Source organism: Zootermopsis nevadensis, unplaced genomic scaffold, assembly GCF_977971745.1.
Source record: "Zootermopsis nevadensis isolate Lab colony 2312 unplaced genomic scaffold, Znev_1.0 Znev_ptg000028l, whole genome shotgun sequence".
Classification (NCBI taxonomy): Eukaryota; Metazoa; Arthropoda; class Insecta; order Blattodea; family Termopsidae; genus Zootermopsis; species Zootermopsis nevadensis.
The window spans coordinates 8,302,065-8,321,811 of NW_028259160.1; the positions used below are offsets into that span (position 1 = coordinate 8,302,065).

A 19,747-nucleotide genomic window follows, 5' to 3' on the forward strand; every position below is an offset into this window, starting at 1 on the left:
CAAGTTTTATACTCACTTTAAATAAAATCAAAGATCACAGTTCTGTATCGCCCATTTTAATGTTTGCCGTTTTAGATATGATATGGGAAGAAAAGTGACTCTGAAACACTCAGACTAAATGTGTACAAAACAAGTGTCAGAATTATTCCTGTCATATCCCGATCTTCAGCGTTTTGGAAAGCAGAGAGAACGAAAGCATTTTCTTACATAGATGCATCTCACGTTTTATTCGATACCCCATTGCCTGATTTACTGCACGTCGGAGGAATTTGTATGTTTCATAAGTGATAACAGTGTTAAGAGTTCGTATAATTTCACATGTCACGTGATGCCAGTACATCATCAAGAGGATTTCAAGAGATAAGGAATGCTTACTCACTTCAAGTGGACTCTTTATACGAGAGCATTGCTCGATACACAAACGGACTCGGATGGTACACAGAAGAAACGCACCAAAGGTTTTCTCTTTCACACAAGTTAAGCTGTTGTGTAGATAGCATTACTACACTCAGCGACTTCCTCAAAACGTACTCTAACCTGTATATATGAATCACTAGAAATTTTGACGAAGCTGTCACAGCTGTTAGACACATGGCGCACAACTTCCCTGATTCTGTACTCATAAATAGCTATTAGGCCTGTACAAATTACGATCATTTCAAACGTAATTTCATAACAAACAGTTCTTGTTGTCCCCGATCTCTTCTTCACCTTAACACATGTTAAAATTAATGGCCTCTAGGACGCCCACCATCAACAAAAAATGACCGTCCTCATTTGAATCTTTACACAGATTCATAAACTTGCCTCTAAGCCATTTAATTATAGCGACTTTGAAATGACGTTCTTCCGTATATTTCACTAGTTTTCACACCTACTGACCACAAAATCTGACCAGTAATCGTTGTTCCTCTTTTGTGCATTCTTCCGATGCAGTCAACATGTTAAACGTTGAATGTTACAACCCATACTGTAAAGACACTGAAGAAATGAGATAAAGTTCTTATTGGTTACATCCGCCATATTCTTATGCGCCAACAGCATCACTTTTTAAATGAATTAAAATTGTTTTTGTCTGTTCTAATTTATTCTATACGTACAGCATAAATGGCTCATGGAAAATCCACCTTCAACGTGTAGAAAGAGAGCGTAAACACGATTTCATAACAGCTGTGCACAAATGTCCACTATTTCGGAGGTCAGACGTTTGCCTTGGGATTTTAATTTTATGTACTTCATAAAGCGTAAGCCTGTTTTCTGTACCAAATTCCTAAAAAAAACAAATCATAATGTGAGTCTTTTCTCCTTGTAATAGCCAAATGATAAGTAGGCCTATCTCTATGGAACACGGTACTCTTTAAGGAACTGATAGTCGCTCAGCCGGTTAAGAAATTTCGCAATTTATGGAATCCGCGGGTCAATCATGTTCACAAGACCCTGACGTTCTATTTACTTAATATGAGCTTTAATATTATCCTCTCATCTATGCCCAGGTCTCCACAGTGGCCTCTTCTCTTCAGAATTCATGACTACGATTTTCTAAGCATTCCAGTCCTTTTGGAAACTTCGTATCGGTATTAGTAGACTACACTTTTATCTAAACGCTGCTGGTACCAAATATTGATCCACACTGTGGAGCAATTCCGCTGTGGCCTGTACGTAAGTGACCGAACAAGTTAAATTCAGAGCTTAGTCTCCATGTATTCTCTGATAAACCAATTGCAACTTTAACTAATTGGTTTGCCTCTAGATCGAGTCTGAAGAAGAAAATGGAAGAAAAGAATTCAACCGAAGAATATAATTGTTTCTGGTAGTTTATTTATAGCGTACTTTAATTGTTTCAAACTCTCTGTAACAAGACAGAGATAGCGGTCTTCAAATGTTTGCTTTTATATTATCACACAGTGACTCGATATAATATGCTTTCAAATACACGACGTATACGTGTTGTTCACAAAGAAGCAGGCGAGCTGTTCCGGTCGTCGGAAAAATTCGATAGTCACTTATTTTAAACTACTATCCTAGTATGAGTCCCGGAGAGAATAGCAAAATAACGAAAAAATTAATATTTAATAAGAAGATTACTTTCTTCTAGGTTTTTGCGCTGATGACGGAGGCAGTTTGACCTCTGAAACGTTGGTAAACATCGACCAGACTACACAGCGCAACAACCCAGAAAACAGAAATCATACTAAGAATCGCCCTGATGACGGAGGCAGTATGACCTCCGAAACGTTGGTAAACATCGACCAGACTACACAGCGCAACAACCCAGAAAACAGAAATCTTCATACTAAGAATCGCCCTGATGACGGAGGCAGTATGACCTCCGAAACGTTGGTAAACATTGACCAGACTACACAGCGCAACAACCCAGAAGACAGAAATCTTCATACTCTTGCTGTGAGAAACTCTGTGAATTATACGCCTATAAGTCACCCGAGGTTTAATAGAACAGTAAAATTTAGAAAGATTCGGTTGACTGGAAATGTGGTCAGGGTGGGAAATCTTTTGGGAAACCCTCACTTGAACGAAGAAGAAAGATGTACGAGGATGGATCGCAGGGAAGTAGAGTGGGAGAACGGGTTGCTGTTGGAAATGAATTGGGATCGAAGATGTCTGTAACCTGCGATGTTCAGCCGTGTAGCTCTTAGAAACTGACCGATGTTTCACAAGTGCTTTCTACCTCCATCATCAGGGCGATGAGTAAGCTGCGCGCCAGAAAACGAATGAAGAAAGGGGATCAAGTTGAACAAGGTCAAAAATTCGGGTTCTGCTAACACAGTGTTCGTTTAGCTTCATGACTGGTATGCAGAACCGATCAATCCGAGAGCGACATGATATTGAGCCCCTACAACCCATCCCCATGCTAATAAAAGCCCTAGACTTTCGAAAAGAATCTCTTTCTAGTATCGCGTATAGGAAAATAGTGTTATTTCAGAGCATTATAAAACCCTTTTGACACACTCCTATATTTAGCACTACCCTTATAGCAGATTTAGTTTCAAAGAGTAAATGTACATACATTAAATGTACGTACATTAAATGTAACCAGAGAATTTTTAGACTTGGCTTAGGATGACATCAAAAGCTTACCCTGTGCAGAGTGCTCCTTATTCCAGCCAATCACAGCACAGTGCAGGTCACAGTCACTTTCGGCCAGTTCAGTGTGTAATGTTGCAAAGGCGACTAGAGGGTATCGAGTTGCACCGTGGAATTAAATTCACTGGTTTTTGTAGATTTCATACAATACAGACGTAGAATCAATGATTTTTTAAATGTCTGGATTTTGAATGCTGTCTGTCTGAATCTATGATCATAATCTTCACATTGAAATTAGAACATATGTACAGATTTTAATTACATCATATCAAAACTCACCTTCTTAATGACTTCAGTAAGAAATACTCACAAAACATCACATTCATAAACATGTGCTCAGTGAACTACATGCCAACCCGATATATGAAGTGTGTTCACAAAGGTAACACATGGATCATCACTGAGAGGTTTGACCAGACAACATTTTCAATCAAAAAGAAGCTTTCTAAATGTACCCAAAAGCCCTGTAATTAACTTTTGCTCACCAGACATGTGCTTTCATTACACAATGCCCTGACTCCATAACCTATTTATCTAGAAGTAGCATGACGATTTTATTAGGGTGGGTGACTGGTTGCCATTATACTGAGTTCATGTAATTTATTCCCATTCTTCAAAGACAAAAAATATCGCTTTGTAAGGTCCAAGAAAACATGTTGACAAAATCATATCAGGTACTCATTTCAAATTTCCTCATAATATTTGATCTCTCACGTCATCAACTGAGGCTTTATCTTCTTTTATTACACCGTATTATGAACAGGATCCTTCCATCCTTTTCTTGGACTGGGACCTGTTCATATATGTTTTTAGGCAGGTGATACAGAAGTGGTTTGCCATTGCCTTCTTCTGTGTGTATGGATTAATTGTTGGGATGCCACGGGGAAACCCCGGAGGAAAACGCTGTGTTGCCTATACCACGGCCTTGCCCAACACAAGGGAATCAAACCCGGGACCCCAGGATTACAAGGCCAGCGTTCTAACCTCTAGACCACAGTGGCGGTCTCAACTGAGGCTAAGGCATTATTATTATTGTTATTACTAGTATTACTACTACCCATTTCACTGCAGCCATGCAATGTAATTTCTACATAAACACTTTTCAAAGCATGGGGGATTATAAGGTAGAATATATTAAGGATCTGAATCTGTTCAGAACCGCTTACATACTGCTGATATATGATTCCTTTATCCCTACAATGTGACTATTACTTTCCACTTAAGTTTGTCCCACTATACGCCATGTAGGCGTTTGGGGTGAGTGGAGGTATAGCTCCTCTCTTCCTTGACCTCCGCACTAGATGGGGGTGAGTGGTCAGCATCACGCCCCGGCCGGCTTTACCCCCGGGAAAGGACCCCGGTACCCATTGTAGAGGAGGCTGGGTGGGCCCCAGAGCCGGTCTGGACGCAGAGGCTAGAGGAAAAATCCTCTGCCCCCGTCGGGGATCGAACCCCGGCCGTCCAGCCCGTAGCTAGTCACTATACTGACTGAGCTCCACTTACTTTATTTAAAATTAAATACAAGTACAACATGTTACTGAGTTATAACATAAATGTACAAAACAGTATATGACTTTATTAAAGAAATTCAAAAATATTATTAGTGAAAACTAATTAGTTTCTTGTACTGTATATACAAGAGCTTAAAATAGTGTTTCTGTATTCACAAAACTGCACATACTCACGAAACAGATTACTCACCCTCCACATACAAATCTTTAAAAGGTAATAAAACTAATCCAGTTGAAACACTCCGAAGTTCGGAAAATAATAGAAATATGAATTCAATCTCAGCAGTTATATTTATGGCACTGCAATGTTTCAAAGTGCATTTGTATATTTTCTCTAAACTATCTAGTTGTATAAGAGGCACAGGTGGAGACATTTGATGAAATAAATGTTCCGTGTTTTGTTAACTCACTGCCTCCTGAAGTTTTGTTCTTTTCAGACAAGAGTCATTAGTTTTCTATTTGCTCTTTAGCATTTATAATACAGGAAATAACTAGTAATATCAAAAATGAACATGCCTATATCTAATAATTCTATAGCAAATAAGTCAAAAAACACTATATGAGGAGCAAATGTCCATTTGTCTGCATATTCCAACTTCAAAACTAAGTGGATTCAGATTGACTGATATTTTTGCTGATACCTACACTGACAAGTGTCACTTTCATTTGTGTTCAAAGCGTCTCATTATAATTCTACTTTGTGTAAGAGGATTTATCTCAATAACACATGTACTGATAACATATTTTTTACCTGAAACATATGTTACTGCATGAACAATGCCACCTAAAACTGCATTGCTCTCTGCTTTTCTTTACAAAAAGATTTACATATTCTTTATTTGGTACACACTACAAGAATTCCTCCACTGCAAATCAACTGTTTACACATTATACCAACAACTGCCCTGATGCCTGATATTTGAGTTCAGTTTTTCAGGAAATGAAATTATTTGTAAGTTATAAACAATTCTTGTACATTAAATGTACAATATAATTTAATTTCTTTGTAATAATGTATTTGTGATGCTGTTTAGTCTTGAAGGTGGTTATAATTACTTTGTATGTAAAATAAAAATATAAGTTACAATGTCACCTTCTTCTGAATCTGTCCTTTATAAGAAGTGTGAATCTACCAAATTTCAATTGCTAACAAGTTTCCAGTAAATAATTTACTAATAACTAAAAGACCCTGCAGTTCTTAATACACAGATAAATCATTTTCAAAGTCACCTACTGCAAGCCTGTTACAAATATAAGCAATCATAGGCTTCATATTTTGGTAAAGTGAATACTTTAATAAATCCACACATTCCACTGTTTATGATGAATATATTACAAATTTTTAAATATGTGGATTTACAACTTTTCCTGCAAAAACAATCAATTTCAATGAATTTTCTACTATGAAAAATGCAAATGGTCGGTTGGCATGAATTGTTGGCATTATTTGTCGGTTTGACATAACCTCACCTGAAACAAAACAGTTCATTTCAAAATTAGTGTTGTATACACAACAACTATCAGTGAAGAGAGTGTTTTAATAAGTATTATCATATGGTATTGTAGATGCGTCATATTGTGAATTAATAGTATTAAAATATATAAATATTTAAAAATAACCGTCAATCACAATAAAATTAAAATATTAAAAGATTAAAATATCATATTATGTTCCCTATCGAGTACTCGATTTACATATGGAACTTACACAACATGTTTCGGCTAAATGTAGCCATCTTCTGGTGTATTATATATAAAAAAAAATATATTTTTTTTTTTTTACTGAATTACTTTTTACGATTTTAATGATTTTTAATGATTTTTCTTCTGATGTTTTGTCCTTTATATTGATTCACCATTCGTTGTAGTACCATTTTGTTGTGGTATCCCAGGTCGCAAATATGTTAATTTTCGTATTATGTATTGATGTCGAAGTTCGTATATGGACCAAGAAGTAATCATGTAATCTTATTTGGAGAGATCGGAGGTGTACGTACTGCATTGGATGGTGGCTGGTTACTGACTAATCTTTTAATTTTATTGTAATTGACGGTTATTTTAAATATTTATATATTTTAATAAGTATTATCAATTCAACTGTCTTGAAGAATGTTCAGGAAATAGATACAAGGAAAACTAACTATCACTACTTAATGACATTAAGAAATACTAGAACCCCTATAAAAACACAAAATATTTAACATAATAAGCAGGGATATTATTTTGCTAAACTTATCTGGTCTATATCAATTAATAATTAAACATCATTTAAAATATATACCCTGTTCCTGAAGTGGTATATTACAAGTTTTGACAGATTAACCCTTCAAATGCATGGTATAGTATTTATCACCCTGGAATCTAGTCTAGTTTATTCTGAGTTATATGTTAATCTTCCAGGAGACAAATCATAATTTGAAGTAGTGGAAAACCTTCAACATGTACTATTAGTATTTACTGAAAGGAGGAAGAACAATCAGCAATAGGACATTCTGACTGCATACAGAGCAGTCTAAAAGTCAATATCAAACACAATCATCCGGTATAAAAGCTTACTGACCTGTGGCACTGCTGGCTGTTGTTCCTTCTTCATTAATCACAATCTCAGCCTTATGAATCAACTTGTTCAGGTGTATACTGTGTGATGATATCCGAGACAGGTCTGCTTTTGCATCATTGAAAACATCAATAATCCCCAACTGTTAACAAATAAAATAATTAGTAACAGAACCAAATTCCAATTTCAGGTTCTCATGGTAGCGAGTATGAAGATGGCTACCTTCTGGGTTGCAGCAGCGCCATGTAGAAGTTTACTGATGTTTCAGAGGCGCTTGCTACCTCCATCATCAGAAGACAGCCATCTTCAGAACTAAATTTATTTTATGTATTTATCTACGGTTCATTTAGCAATACTGTCAACAGCTCAGAAGTGAATAACTGGATGTTAAATGAATTGAAAATTTACCTTAATAGGATAATATTTTAATTATTATTTTTTTATCATTTGTTTACCACATGTTTACTTCCAGACTAACCTCCTTGCAACTTCCACACACTGTCTTGAAACAGGTAAGCACATTACTGTAAACAACCTTCAGCTGACAGAAATTAACAAACAACATACATATGTGATTCTACATGGAATGTAATTTTTAACTGTAACATCATGCATATCTGTGCTAACTTGCACTTATGTGCACATTGGTTGCAGAAGGTCAACATAATACAAACAATCTGTAAACCTGAAAGCATATTAAAATTAAATAACCATTTTCATTTCATTACATCATTCATAACCATGTAACAACCAACAGAATTTGATTACACCAATATAACATAATAATAATCCACACATCTTTAGTACTAGCCTTGTCTGCAGTTTTTGAATTCCTTTCAGAGCAGTAAACGACAATTCAGATGTTATTAATCCTCAGAGTACCAGTCTAACTTATGTATAAAATACATTCTGGAGATAAAGTAAATGTTTATATATGTTCTTCTCTTCATCAAACTACTGTATTAAGTAACAGAGTATTTGGTTTAACAGAATTAGAATCCTTACCATTTCCAGTGCCTTATTGAGAACAAAGTCAGAATTGATTACAACTCGTGGCAGGTAGACCTCCACAAAGGCACCAGGGTTCTCTTCATCTTCAGTTGTCATACGATGATATATCTTTTCCATTGATGTTTTGCTAATACGAATCAGTAGTTCATTAATGGTTGTATTGCCTGTAGGTACCATCACGACCATACTAAACTGCCTTCCCTGGATTGAATAAACCAGTCATTTGTCACATATCATTCTACAAAATAAAGGCCATTATTTTATACAAAGAAAAGTCACAGCAGGTTAAAGGTGCAGTTCTTGGTCTAGATGATTATTCATAAACAACTCAAACAGTCCTAACAAAAAAACAAAGGCTGGAAGAAAAATGTTACAACACACAAAGAGCAACACCAACGATAAATTAGTAAAATCCATAACTGATTTGTATGTGTGTGGTGCATGTGTGCATGTGTGTACCAATAAACCTCCATTACAAATGAGAATGTTACATATTTTAAGATGACAAAAGGTGTTTATAATACACAAATCTCTCATCTCTTATAAAATGTGAATAATGATGCTCTATGAAAGGGAAAACAATTTCTACATTTAAAGGTTCTTTCTGTTTTTCTATGATTGACCTTTCATGGTTACAAGAAAGACAGAAACCTACTTCATATGGGAGTTCCACCACTTTTGCCCCAAGCTCAGAGATATGACTGTAACGGAAGTGACTATGCTGATGCATCATCTCCACTTCTCCAAGTTCCATGCCACTGTCATCATAAAATTTCTCTCTCACTGTGTTACTTGAGTTGAATCGCGACAACCATTTCCCCTTGAAGAAGTTTCCATTAGCAATCACAAGATGAGGATCTTTCATGTCCTCTGTAAAACAAAAGCAGAATGAAGTTCAGATAAGTATTTAAAAAACATATCTTATTCATTATTTCAAAAGGGCTTGTAGAAAAATAATTGAACCAAAGAAAGAATATAAATAAGGAAAATGCTAAATATAAAACATTGTAAAATTCTCTATTCTGCTAAATTTACAGACCTTCATGTACAAGTTGCGTGATTCGATTATGAGTGATGTTTGCCACCCATCGATTGATGATGTTAACAGTGGCAATTGGATTCATAAAATTAACAGGATGAACAGCAGACTTGTAAACTTTCTCTGCCAAGTACTCAAACTCCCACTGCACTGGTCGGTTGTTATCAGTAAAGAGAGCATTAGCTCCAATCATTTCAACACCACTGCCTGAAACCTAGAACCAGAGTTACATGGCTATTCCAGTAGCCTTCCATACAACACAGTTGAAGAATATCAACACAACTATTTTTAATTATCAGTAGGTTTGCAGATCCTGCACCAGCCAACCATCATAAATGGCATGGAAAGTTATGTATGAAAATAATTCAAACATACAATGCTTCTAAAAATGAAGATCAGCAAAATTATCTTCAACATCAATTAAAGTAAAGTAAAGTTTGTCCTGCTACATGCCGTACAGGCGCTTGGGGTGAGTGGAGGTATAGCTCCTCTCTTTCTTGACCTCGGCACTAGATGGGGGTGAGTGGTCAGCATCACTTACTTAACAAAAAAGTTACAGTGGAACCGTGGTTCCGGAGAATTTGACGTAAATACGTCTCTGTATTTAAATTATATTTACGTCTCTGTAATATAATGTAATGTAATGTAAAGTAATGTAATGTTATCTTCAATGTCATCCATCTTGTTACGAAAGCGGATTGTTGACGGCAGTAATGTAACACAACAATGCCGAGTAAACAGATGACGTTTCCTAGGTAACATAACTATGCATGCAAGCTGACCATTGTTGTCGGTCCATATTTACACATTGTTGTCGATTTGTTGATACAAATCTTACACAATTTTCTGTCACTTTTTCGTTACACTTTTTCGTAACAGTTTTTTGTGGAATGACCCTTCCATATAGACGTATTTACGTCAAAACAATACTCCAGTTTGTCATTTCATTAAATAAAGGACAGAAGCAACATAAATGCTGTCTATACTGTTCTTCTGGTTGTAATGCTCGGTGGACTTGTAGATGGAAACCACCATTTCATTATAACATACTGCTTATATCTTAATGGCACCCCTGAAGATAATAGCAGTATGTTCCTCCAAAATGCTGTACCAACTTACAAGTTTATATAGTGTCATAATCTAGAATACCACCACGGACATCAGTAACTTATTTTCCACACACACTACCTCTATTTATAACATATGACATAATGTATGAAATTCATCTGTGATTTCTCATGTCCATTCTTATGTAATTTGTGGTAAATTTTTATGCTTATTTACTGTTAGTTCCCTATATAAGTTCAACTGTATCTCAGCAAACTTTATCACAATTGCACTGCATGCCCTAATTCAAAACAATGTGGTCTTGGACCACCTGCACAAGGGGTTCACGGAGTCCTATCCCACTCATGTAATTTTTTACTTGTCTGATGCCTGTACAAGCTTTAGAATGGCCAATCCCCCATCCAAACAGCCTGATAAACTAAATTTAATAAAATCTCCACAGAATTAACTAAAAATGTTATAAGAGGATTGACTAACTAACTAACTAACTAGATGGCTTACCGAACCCGAAGGTTCATCACCGAATTAACCAAAGCCCTCCACCGGACCCTGTCCTGGGCCAACAAAATCCAGTTTCCTTCAACTCCTATCTCGGATAGATCCCGCCTGAGATTATCCTCCCATCTACGTCTAGGTCTCCCCAGCGGTCTCTTCCCTTCAGGTTTCCCAACCAGTACCCGGTGCACACCTCTTGTCCCATCCATGCGCGCTACATGTCCCGCCCATCTCACTCTTCTCGACTTAATCACCCTCACAATACTGGGGGAGCAGTACAGATTTTTAAGCTCGTCATTGTGCAGTTTTCTCCACGCCCCATCGTCTTCCCTCTTAGGCCCGAATATCCTCCTCAACACCCGATTCTCAAACACCTGCAATCTGTGTTCCTCCCTCTGAGTGAGAGACCATGTTTCGCACCCATACAAAACAACAGGCAAGATTATTGTTTTGTATACTTTAATTTTCAGGTTCTTAGAAATCAGATTTGAAGACAAAATATTTTGAACTGAGAAGTAGCAAGCATTTCCGGAATTTAGTCTCCTCCTAACTTCCTCACAAGTATCATTTTGATTTGTTATTGTTGTTCCCAAATATTTGAACTTTGTAACCCTTTCAAAGGATTTATTAGCTACCCTAAGATAATTTTGCCCGCCTGTCTTCTGATGACGAGATACTAACATGTACTTAGTTTTTTCTGAATTTACTTCCAGCCCCACTTGTCTACCAGCCTCTAGTAAAACTTCTGCGTTCCTCTTTATTGTATTTATATCGTCCCCCAATAAATTAACATCATCAGCATATGCCAATAGCTGATGTGTCCCGTTCAATTGCAAACCCTCCTGCCTACCTTGGACCTTCCTGATGGCGTATTCTAGCGCAAAGTTAAAGAGCAAGGGAGACAAAGCATCTCCTTGTTTTAGACCGTTCTTGATGAGGAATGTCTCAGATACATATTTACCTACTCGAATTTTGCTGCAGGTTTCATTTAAGCACATTTTTATTAGACCCACTAGCTTCTTTGGTATACCAAATTCAATAAGAATATTATATAGCACTTCTCTCTTCACAGAGTCATAGGCTTTTTTGAAATCTATAAATAACTGATGTACAGTCCCACCGAACTCCCATTTTTTCTCTAGTATCTGACGAATGCAAAAGATCTGATCAATCGTTGATCTGTTTCGTCTGAACCCACACTGATGATCCCCAATAGTTTCATTCGCATATGGGGTTAATCTTGCCAAAAGAATGTTGGATAGAATTTTGTATGAGGTTGATAGCAGCGATATTCCTCGGTAATTACCACACTCAGTCTTGTCCCCCTTCTTATAAATAGGAATAATTATGGATTCCTTCCATTGATGTGGCATCTCTTCCTTATCCCAAATTAACTGAATAAGCTTATGGATCCTCATATGCAACCCTTTGCCACCTGCTTTAATTAATTCGGCCGGAATCTGATCAATTCCTGGAGATTTATAACTTTTCAACTTCCCAATGGCTAGTTCCACTTCATCTAAGCTAGGTTCTGGCACCAACAGTTCAGCTGTATGCATTTTAATCTGTCTAATATCACCAGTATTATGAACATTTAAGAGCTCGCTAAAGAAATTTTTCCACCTATTCACAATTTTTATTGGATCTGCAAGCAAATTGCCACTATCATCCTTTACCAAATTAGTCTGGGGTTGATATCCTTTCTTAAAGTTATTAATGCCTCTGTACAGGTCTCTGATGTTTTTTTCCTTATTATTTGTCTCAAGTTCAGCAATTTTGCCCTTCAGGTATTCCCTTTTCTTAGTCCTAAAGGTTCTACTAGCCTCACGTCTCACGTTACATAGATTATCCGCATTTGTTTTGTTTGGGTTCTGCAACCATTGAAATTTTGTTTGCTTCCTTCGATCTATTAATTTTGAACATTCTTCATCAAACCACGGTTTATTTTGCTTTCTCCTGTAGTATCCTAGTTTCTCTTTTGCTGAAATTTTGATGCAGTTTCTGACATTTTCCCACTCCCTGTTGATGTCCACACTTTCATTATCCTCATTTGTCTCTAAAATTTGAAACCTATTCGAAATTTCAACTTGATATTGTTCCTTTGCCTCTCCCTCACTTAATTTTTTCAAATCAAATCTTTCTGTGTCAAAATTTTGTTTAGTTCGTCTACTTACTGAAAGCCGCTCCCTCACTTTTGCTACCACCAGATAATGATCAGTGTCGCAATCTGCTCCTCTGAATGATCTCACATCAATTACATTTGTCTGCCTTCTCTTATCTACTAAAACATGATCTATTTGATTGTGTGTTCTGCCATCTGGGGAAGTCCAAGTGTATTTATGAACATCACGGTGTGGAAATTTTGTACTTTTTACAATTAAATCTTTTGACGTAGCGAAGGTCACTGCTCTGACGCCATTATCATTACTAAGTGCATGGAGACTCTCGCTGCCTATTGTGGGTTTGAAGACATCCTCCCTCCCAATTTTTGCATTGAAATCTCCTAGCAGAATTTTCATGTGATACTTGCCAAATGTATCAAATACTGATTCCAATTCTTCATAAAAGCTATCCTTGATATCATCGCTTTTGTCTTCAGTTGGGGCATGAACATTAAGGACAATGATGTCGCACCAACGTCCTTCCAAAATTACGTAAGACAACCTGTCACTAACAAATTCTACTCTCTTAACTGCTGCCCTAATTCTGCTATGAACAAAAAAACCCGTCCCTAGCTGATGATTGTCATTCCTCTTTCCATAGAAAAATGTAAAATTGTCCACTGGGATCGTGCCCTCCCCCTCCCATCGCACTTCCTGCACTGCCACTAAGTCTAACTTATAATTCCCTAATTCCCTACACACTGATTTCAGTGCCCCAGCCCTATAGAGGCTCCTAATGTTCCAGGTACCAAATCTCATGTCCTTTTTCAATTGCCGTGGTCGTGCCAAAGAGTCCGTCCTGATCCGAGGCTTGGTTGATTTTTTCGTAACACATATTTTTTTTTAAAGGTGAAAGGTTGTTAGCCCTACACCCAACCCCCAACCTGGAGGACCAGGGTATCACTCTTAGTCTAGCGCATCTCCTTAGACCTGTCCGGCTTGGGTGACCCTACCATGAGCCGAAGCTCAGGCCGGCATAGCCCTAAGGGTCATTTGAGCACGCAAGCCTCCTCACCCGGCAGATTGCCTTCGACAAGGTGGTGATACCTTCGAGAAGGTAAGAGGATTGACAAACTCAAACTCAAAAATTCATTACCACACAGGAAACAGTCTGCTGACCTTTGTTTATGTTTTCAAAGATAAAACATAAGATCCCTAATGATGAGAACCAAGAAAGTTTTTGAAACATCAGTTTTCTATGGCCAACTGACATGGCTCATTACCCATGAAGATTTCAGTGAAGAGAAGCACTAACCTACCTTAGCTATCCTTGGTATGCCAGTGATAAATATTTTACTTTTATCGTGCATAACACGTCAATACAGAGTTAAGAACTTACAACATTTTGGCATGGATCATTCTCCATAAGTCAATAGTGTGTCACTTATGTACTAGATATCCATATTACAAAACAAATCATTCAAAGCACTCACATGTACAATATGGTTCAGCTTGCGAAATGCTGCACGAATTGCCTTATTATTCTCATGCAAATGAAGTGCCTTCTGAAGCTGAGTGTTTGTTTTTCCGCCAGAACCCTCTCTTAACAATGCCAACACTGTCCATACACTAAATGGTGAAATAGCCACATTCATGAACTTTCCAACTTCCACAGAGGTTGTCTGAAAAACATTAAAATATATAATATTAACAAAGTCATATTATTCTTTCATAACAAAAAGTAATTTTCTTATGTTAAATTAAACTTAAATGGCCAGCAAACTGTTCATTTCTCACCAGTATGCTACATGCTCTGGCCACCTCAACCACCCTGATTTGATCACCTAATAATAGTTGGTGAGAAGAATACAAATTTGTCAGGTCTTTATTATAACCGAAGTGTTAAACTTGGAAAATTTCCAAGTCTTGAATGTTCTATGGCATACCATAAGACTTCATTAATTCCTTAACTGTTTTAAATATCTATGCCTCTACAACTTATTTTGATTTCATTTTGACCATTTACTCCTGACTGTAGTAAAGAGAAGAATACACAAGGTGATCAAAACCTACTTAAACTATTCCAAACCACTCAGAATGGCTTAACTGTCCTAAACCTTAACTGAGAATCTAACACCATATTGATCCTAAAGTTATTCATTTATGACTTATTCCACATCTGACATGACCAAACAATATTATAAAAGAAAAGGTGTCTGCATGAAGACTTCTCCTATTCACATATTAAGGTAAGTCCTTAAGTTCTTTAACCTTTACCATATAATAACAGATTTAAGCCCCAGTTAGATTTAATTCTAGGGTTAAGAATTTAATACTGTACTACTATCATGCATGAACAATAATGGTAAAAGCACTTACAACATAATTTCCTCCTACAAAGGTGTTCTTATTCAGTCAAGCTGTTATTGCATATCTCCTAAAATATGTCTGTAGAAGGCACCATTGCACTGGTATTTAAATTTTGTATGAACTAACTCCATTCAAAACACCAAAAATCAATTAACTGTCTTCCTACTTGTTCTAACACCAATGTAAAAATGTGTATGGTGAGTTGTGACCATTCAGGCAGTAATAAAAAAGAATGACATGACATAATAACATTTCCTTAATTTACTATGAACATGATGCTACTTGCCTGCAAAAGTTCTAATGCGAACTGTGTAGTTCCTATGGTAACAGAGAGCATGGAGTCAGATAATGAATCTGAAACAGATTCCTGAGCCCTGACACAAAACCATAATATGGCAAATATGCCTGAAATAAAATAAAATTTCAAAATATAACTTATTTCAATTCTTTACACATTAAAGTTTGCAGCAAGAAAAGCATTGCACTCTAAGATATAAAAATTGAATCTATCTGCAAAAGCATATACCTACCATAGTATTGGCTGAAATTAAGTGTACAAAACAGAATGTGATAATTAAAGACTCTCACTCTTAACAACTCCATATAATACTTTTCCAACATTCTTCTGGCAAGATTTATTCCATACACAGATAAATTACTGGTCATTACCAAATGTCTGTTGTCACATCTGTCCAGCTCCAGCCTAATTACAACGGCAAAATGAAAGAAATAACTTTTTACAGAAAATTATATGAACTGTTGAAGACAGATTATCAATTATATGAATCAAATTTTAAACTGTGTCATCACAGAAATACTTACAAAAAATAGTTGTCTTCATCATTGAAATGTTACGTAAAACACCTAAAAAGAGAGACTTGGTTAATACAATTCATCAACATTAGAAATATCAACAAGACACAGCATAATGTACAAGAGGATACTATGCTTTAGACAACAATAACAATATCAACAAATGCATTAAGAGTGCTTTCTTACCTTCAGTAAATATAGGCTATCTTGACAAATTTTTTCAGCAAAATCCTTTTATGCTACACACATTTTTAAATGAATAAAAAAATTGTATCTATCAATTTTAAAATACAGATAGTCAGTGGCTAAACCTCAATGACATACAGGAAATTGTCAGAAGTTGTGAGGTTAAGACTTCACACATCCTGCTCATGTAGCCACATCCTTGAAGGGAAAACCAATGATAAATCAAGACTCTATGAGCAGAAAACTGAGAGCAATGAAGACTATGATTCACACAGACTCCAGGTAGCTTGCATAGTCTCTGACTCAACACATTAATGTACAACCTTCCTAAAATTTGCTTCAATACGAAAGTGCACACTGTAATATCTCTTTCTCACTCAGAATAATGAGTACAAAGCTAAACAAGATTCTTCCTGCCTCACTTTAACACTTGTTATCCTTGAATAAACAGCATGAAACTATAGCTTGCCTTACAGTCTTTTATGCAGTAAAACAAAATGCAGCAAAAGAGCAGGGTGGTGCTTGAAGTTAGGAAAAATTCAAAGGACCATATCACATATCAAATTATCAGACCATTACATTATTGGAATTAATTTATTTTGCAGAAGAAACCAGCACTGAATAACAAAAAGCATAACACAATGTTATAGCTTTAATTTCGTCAAATTTAAGTAGCAGTAAAATGCTCATATTTTTGCAGTACCAATGCCTGCCAATATCAATATACCATTTCTCTTAATGCTACTCAGCATCTTGTCACATTTTCATGACCGCCTTATTTGGTGATGTAAGTTGTAAGTATATTCTTATCAGTACTGTTCCACACTGCACACATTTTCAAGTCCTAAACTAGTCTTAATCACTCTGTGGATTTCCCACATGTTTTGATGAGAGGAATTTCTATGAACCCCATACATCCTACCTTACTGATAAGGAAAGGGAAATGTAGCCCACAAAAGCTCTCATATTACTTCAGGCCTACAATAAATTTATATAGCTTCAGGCATTCTTATAAATACAAAGAGAGGTGTTTCCCAGCAATAAAAGCCAAGATTGAGAAACCAATGGAGAGTATGATGCTAGTGCTGGATTTTTCTGTGTCTCATTCTTCTTGACCCAATCACCCTGACAAAAATGGGGGGAAAAGTACAAATTTTTAAGCTCATCATTATGCAGTTTTCTCCATACCCCATCCTCTTCTCTCCTAGGCCCAAAAATCTACAAGTTTACATGAATCTCAAATTCTCTCCACAAGAGTTTTCTGAGGGGACTTCTGAGCAGTCAATCCAAGCCTGTCTTCAACAGTAGGTTAATTTCAAAACACATCTGAACCAATTTCTTTTACACTTCCTTGAATTATTTGGTATGATATGTTGTTTGTTTTGAAATCTGTCACAAGTCTATGTACTATTAGTGCACCAGTAAAATCACAGATAACTTTCATGTCAACCAACATGACCAACACTTCTGTAGCCCCTACCTTCCTAATCCCTAGCCCCATGTAATGGAGCACCACAGCACAAAACATTAAGAGGCCTGACAGTATGAAAATCCAGCATAGGAAAGTGTACAGTATTATTAAGTGACATCAAAGCCCAAATACACTGGCAGGTTTGGAGCAGTAAGGTTCAGAAAGTTTGAATAATTTTCAATATAATTCCAATCTAAATACCTTCTGGCTTACTAGGAAAAATGGAAAGATTGAATAAAATTGGAATAGTTTCAGCAGTGATGGAATGAGTATCCTGTAATTAAAGTTATGGAGGAAATGGAAGAGAATGAATTAAGGGTACATTTTTAACAATCCAAGGTCAAGATGACTGACCATCCAATATTTTTACTTCAGCAAGGTCAACAGCACACATTGATACAGCTGTCTAGGCCTAATAAAGCCAAAGTTATGACCATTATAAGGCAACAACTTCTGTCCAACGTCCATAAATTTTGCAAAGTTTGGGTCACCACTATTTCAGTAAAATTTTACTTAGTGAGATCAAATTGGTAAAGATACATTTCACATGATACATAATATCTCTGGCAATTTCTTGCAAATTATTGGAGGTCAGGTTCAGCTGTGTTGATTTGGCATTAAATGACCCATTATAGAATGGCAATACTGTAGGCGTTTAAAAACTGAACACCTACTCTAATTTTACCCTTCAACCTTACCATTAGGTTAGGTTACTGGATAACGCAGAAACCGTGATTTTATATTTATTTTTTGACGACATAGTAATTGCCTTAATGGGTGCAAGAACTTCTTATCTGGCTTTCAACTGCTGACCACCGCAGTGACAGAGATCTTTCTTAAACTAATCATTCGTATGTATGTTTAAATAGAATGAGCTTTAGAGGTTATGCCAAATACTACGATCATATTCTCAAAAAGGGGAGGGGGGTTCGTTGTGCGAACTTTCTGATAACTGGTACAACCATTACCGCTCAAATACAGAAAATGTAGAACTAGCCTTGAATGTTTGGACCTAGATTATAAAAGTCCGATTTCACACAAACCTCAAAATCCTCGCAACATCATGCTTTGTGGTGTTTTTCAGTGTCCTTGCTGATCTGCGACCTGTTCATTAAAAATTCAGTTACTGCACACTATTTCCGCAACTCCAATTACGCACCAAGATGCACAGAAACTATTTCACAAATAAATTTCACTTCGTGTCACTTTTGTAGAACGGAATAGGATATCCCGCTTAAAGACCGCACATTACAACTTCGCTTTTGTGGGAACAGTAACAAAGGTCTTTTCTGTTCGTACGCAGTCAACCTACCCATTTTCGAAGAGACCTCATAAATAAATTAATCAGATTCAAAGAAGCAGTATTTCTTTTGTGGTTTTCTTTAATGCGGCAGTCTGAAATATGTAAAAGAAATTTGCTTTCTACTAGACATTTTTGGCTTTTGGGACATCATTCCAAAGTGTTCTGTAGGTTGTTTGGTTCCACAAAGAACGGGGTTAAATCTTCAGTTTACTAGTACTAAATTTGTTTTCAAATTCTTCCATACTTAAAGTAAGCTTTTCCCTAATTTCACGAAGTGAAATATGACGTTTTTGTTCATTCTAACAGGATAAGTTGTCAAATTCCAGTTCTACTTCAAAACTTAAAATCATTTTTGGGTTAGGTAAACTGCTTGGCCAAATTCATATCCAGTTACATATTTAAACTTTGCAAATTCATTTCAGGTTAAACAATAGGAAATGTCACCCTTGAAAAAACTAAAACTATGGATGAAAAGAGGAATAAAAGCATCAGTAACAGACTTCAATCAACAACTGTTGGTGCTTAACATATTTTTCAATATTTCATATGTTGGGCAGACATCTTTGCTGCTTGCAGTTCAAGAAATATTATTTCTGATGTGCAAACCTATAACACATGCAATTGAAACCACCTGACCTCGTGTATAATTTTGGCTCTCATCCAGAACTACAAGGAAATGGCCTCTAGATGTGGAAGGTAGCTGTTAATCTATCAAATAA

The 19,747-nt window shown here is 36.4% G+C and overlaps 2 protein-coding genes across 3 annotated transcripts in view; both read right to left on the reverse strand.

Annotated features, from left to right (window-relative positions):
• The window catches only part of TfIIA-L (transcription factor IIA L), a 156,214-nt gene extending 152,761 nt beyond the window's left edge, over window positions 1–3,453 (reverse strand). Inside the window, exon 1 of the mRNA XM_022069145.2 lies at window positions 3,382–3,453. Within this exon, the coding sequence (XP_021924837.1) occupies window positions 3,382–3,434 (53 nt within the window). The 5' untranslated portion in view covers window positions 3,435–3,453. The remainder of the gene's footprint in view (window positions 1–3,381) is intronic.
• Window positions 3,454–4,591: 1,138 nt separating this feature from the next.
• Window positions 4,592–19,026, reverse strand: LOC110832295 (serine protease inhibitor 77Ba). 2 transcript variants are annotated; one of them, XM_022069157.2, is made up of 9 exons: window positions 18,769–19,026; window positions 16,078–16,119; window positions 15,542–15,660; window positions 14,379–14,567; window positions 9,221–9,434; window positions 8,837–9,051; window positions 8,176–8,382; window positions 7,174–7,312; window positions 4,592–6,083 (listed from the first exon to the last, which is right to left on the reverse strand). In XM_022069157.2, the coding sequence occupies exons 2-9, from the start codon at window positions 16,097–16,099 to the stop codon at window positions 5,956–5,958; spliced, it is 1,233 nt and encodes a 410-aa protein (XP_021924849.1). In that variant the 5' UTR covers window positions 16,100–16,119; window positions 18,769–19,026; the 3' UTR covers window positions 4,592–5,955. The 2 variants fall into 2 exon arrangements, with proteins under 2 accessions (XP_021924849.1, XP_021924850.1); XM_022069158.2 differs by lacking the exon at window positions 18,769–19,026 and adding an exon at window positions 16,255–16,524.
• Window positions 19,027–19,747: the final 721 nt, after the last annotated feature.

Excerpts from the sequence above, each read along its gene's own strand:
- LOC110832295 (XM_022069157.2), bottom strand. The coding sequence starts at position 16,099 with ATGATGAAGACAACTATTTTTT. Across the intron at positions 14,568-15,541 it reads TCGCATTAGAACTTTTGCAG|ACAACCTCTGTGGAAGTTGG; the intron begins GCAAGTAGCATC and ends AATGTTTTTCAG. Across the intron at positions 6,084-7,173 it reads AACAGCCAGCAGTGCCACAG|GTGAGGTTATGTCAAACCGA; the intron begins GTCAGTAAGCTT and ends GTTTTGTTTCAG.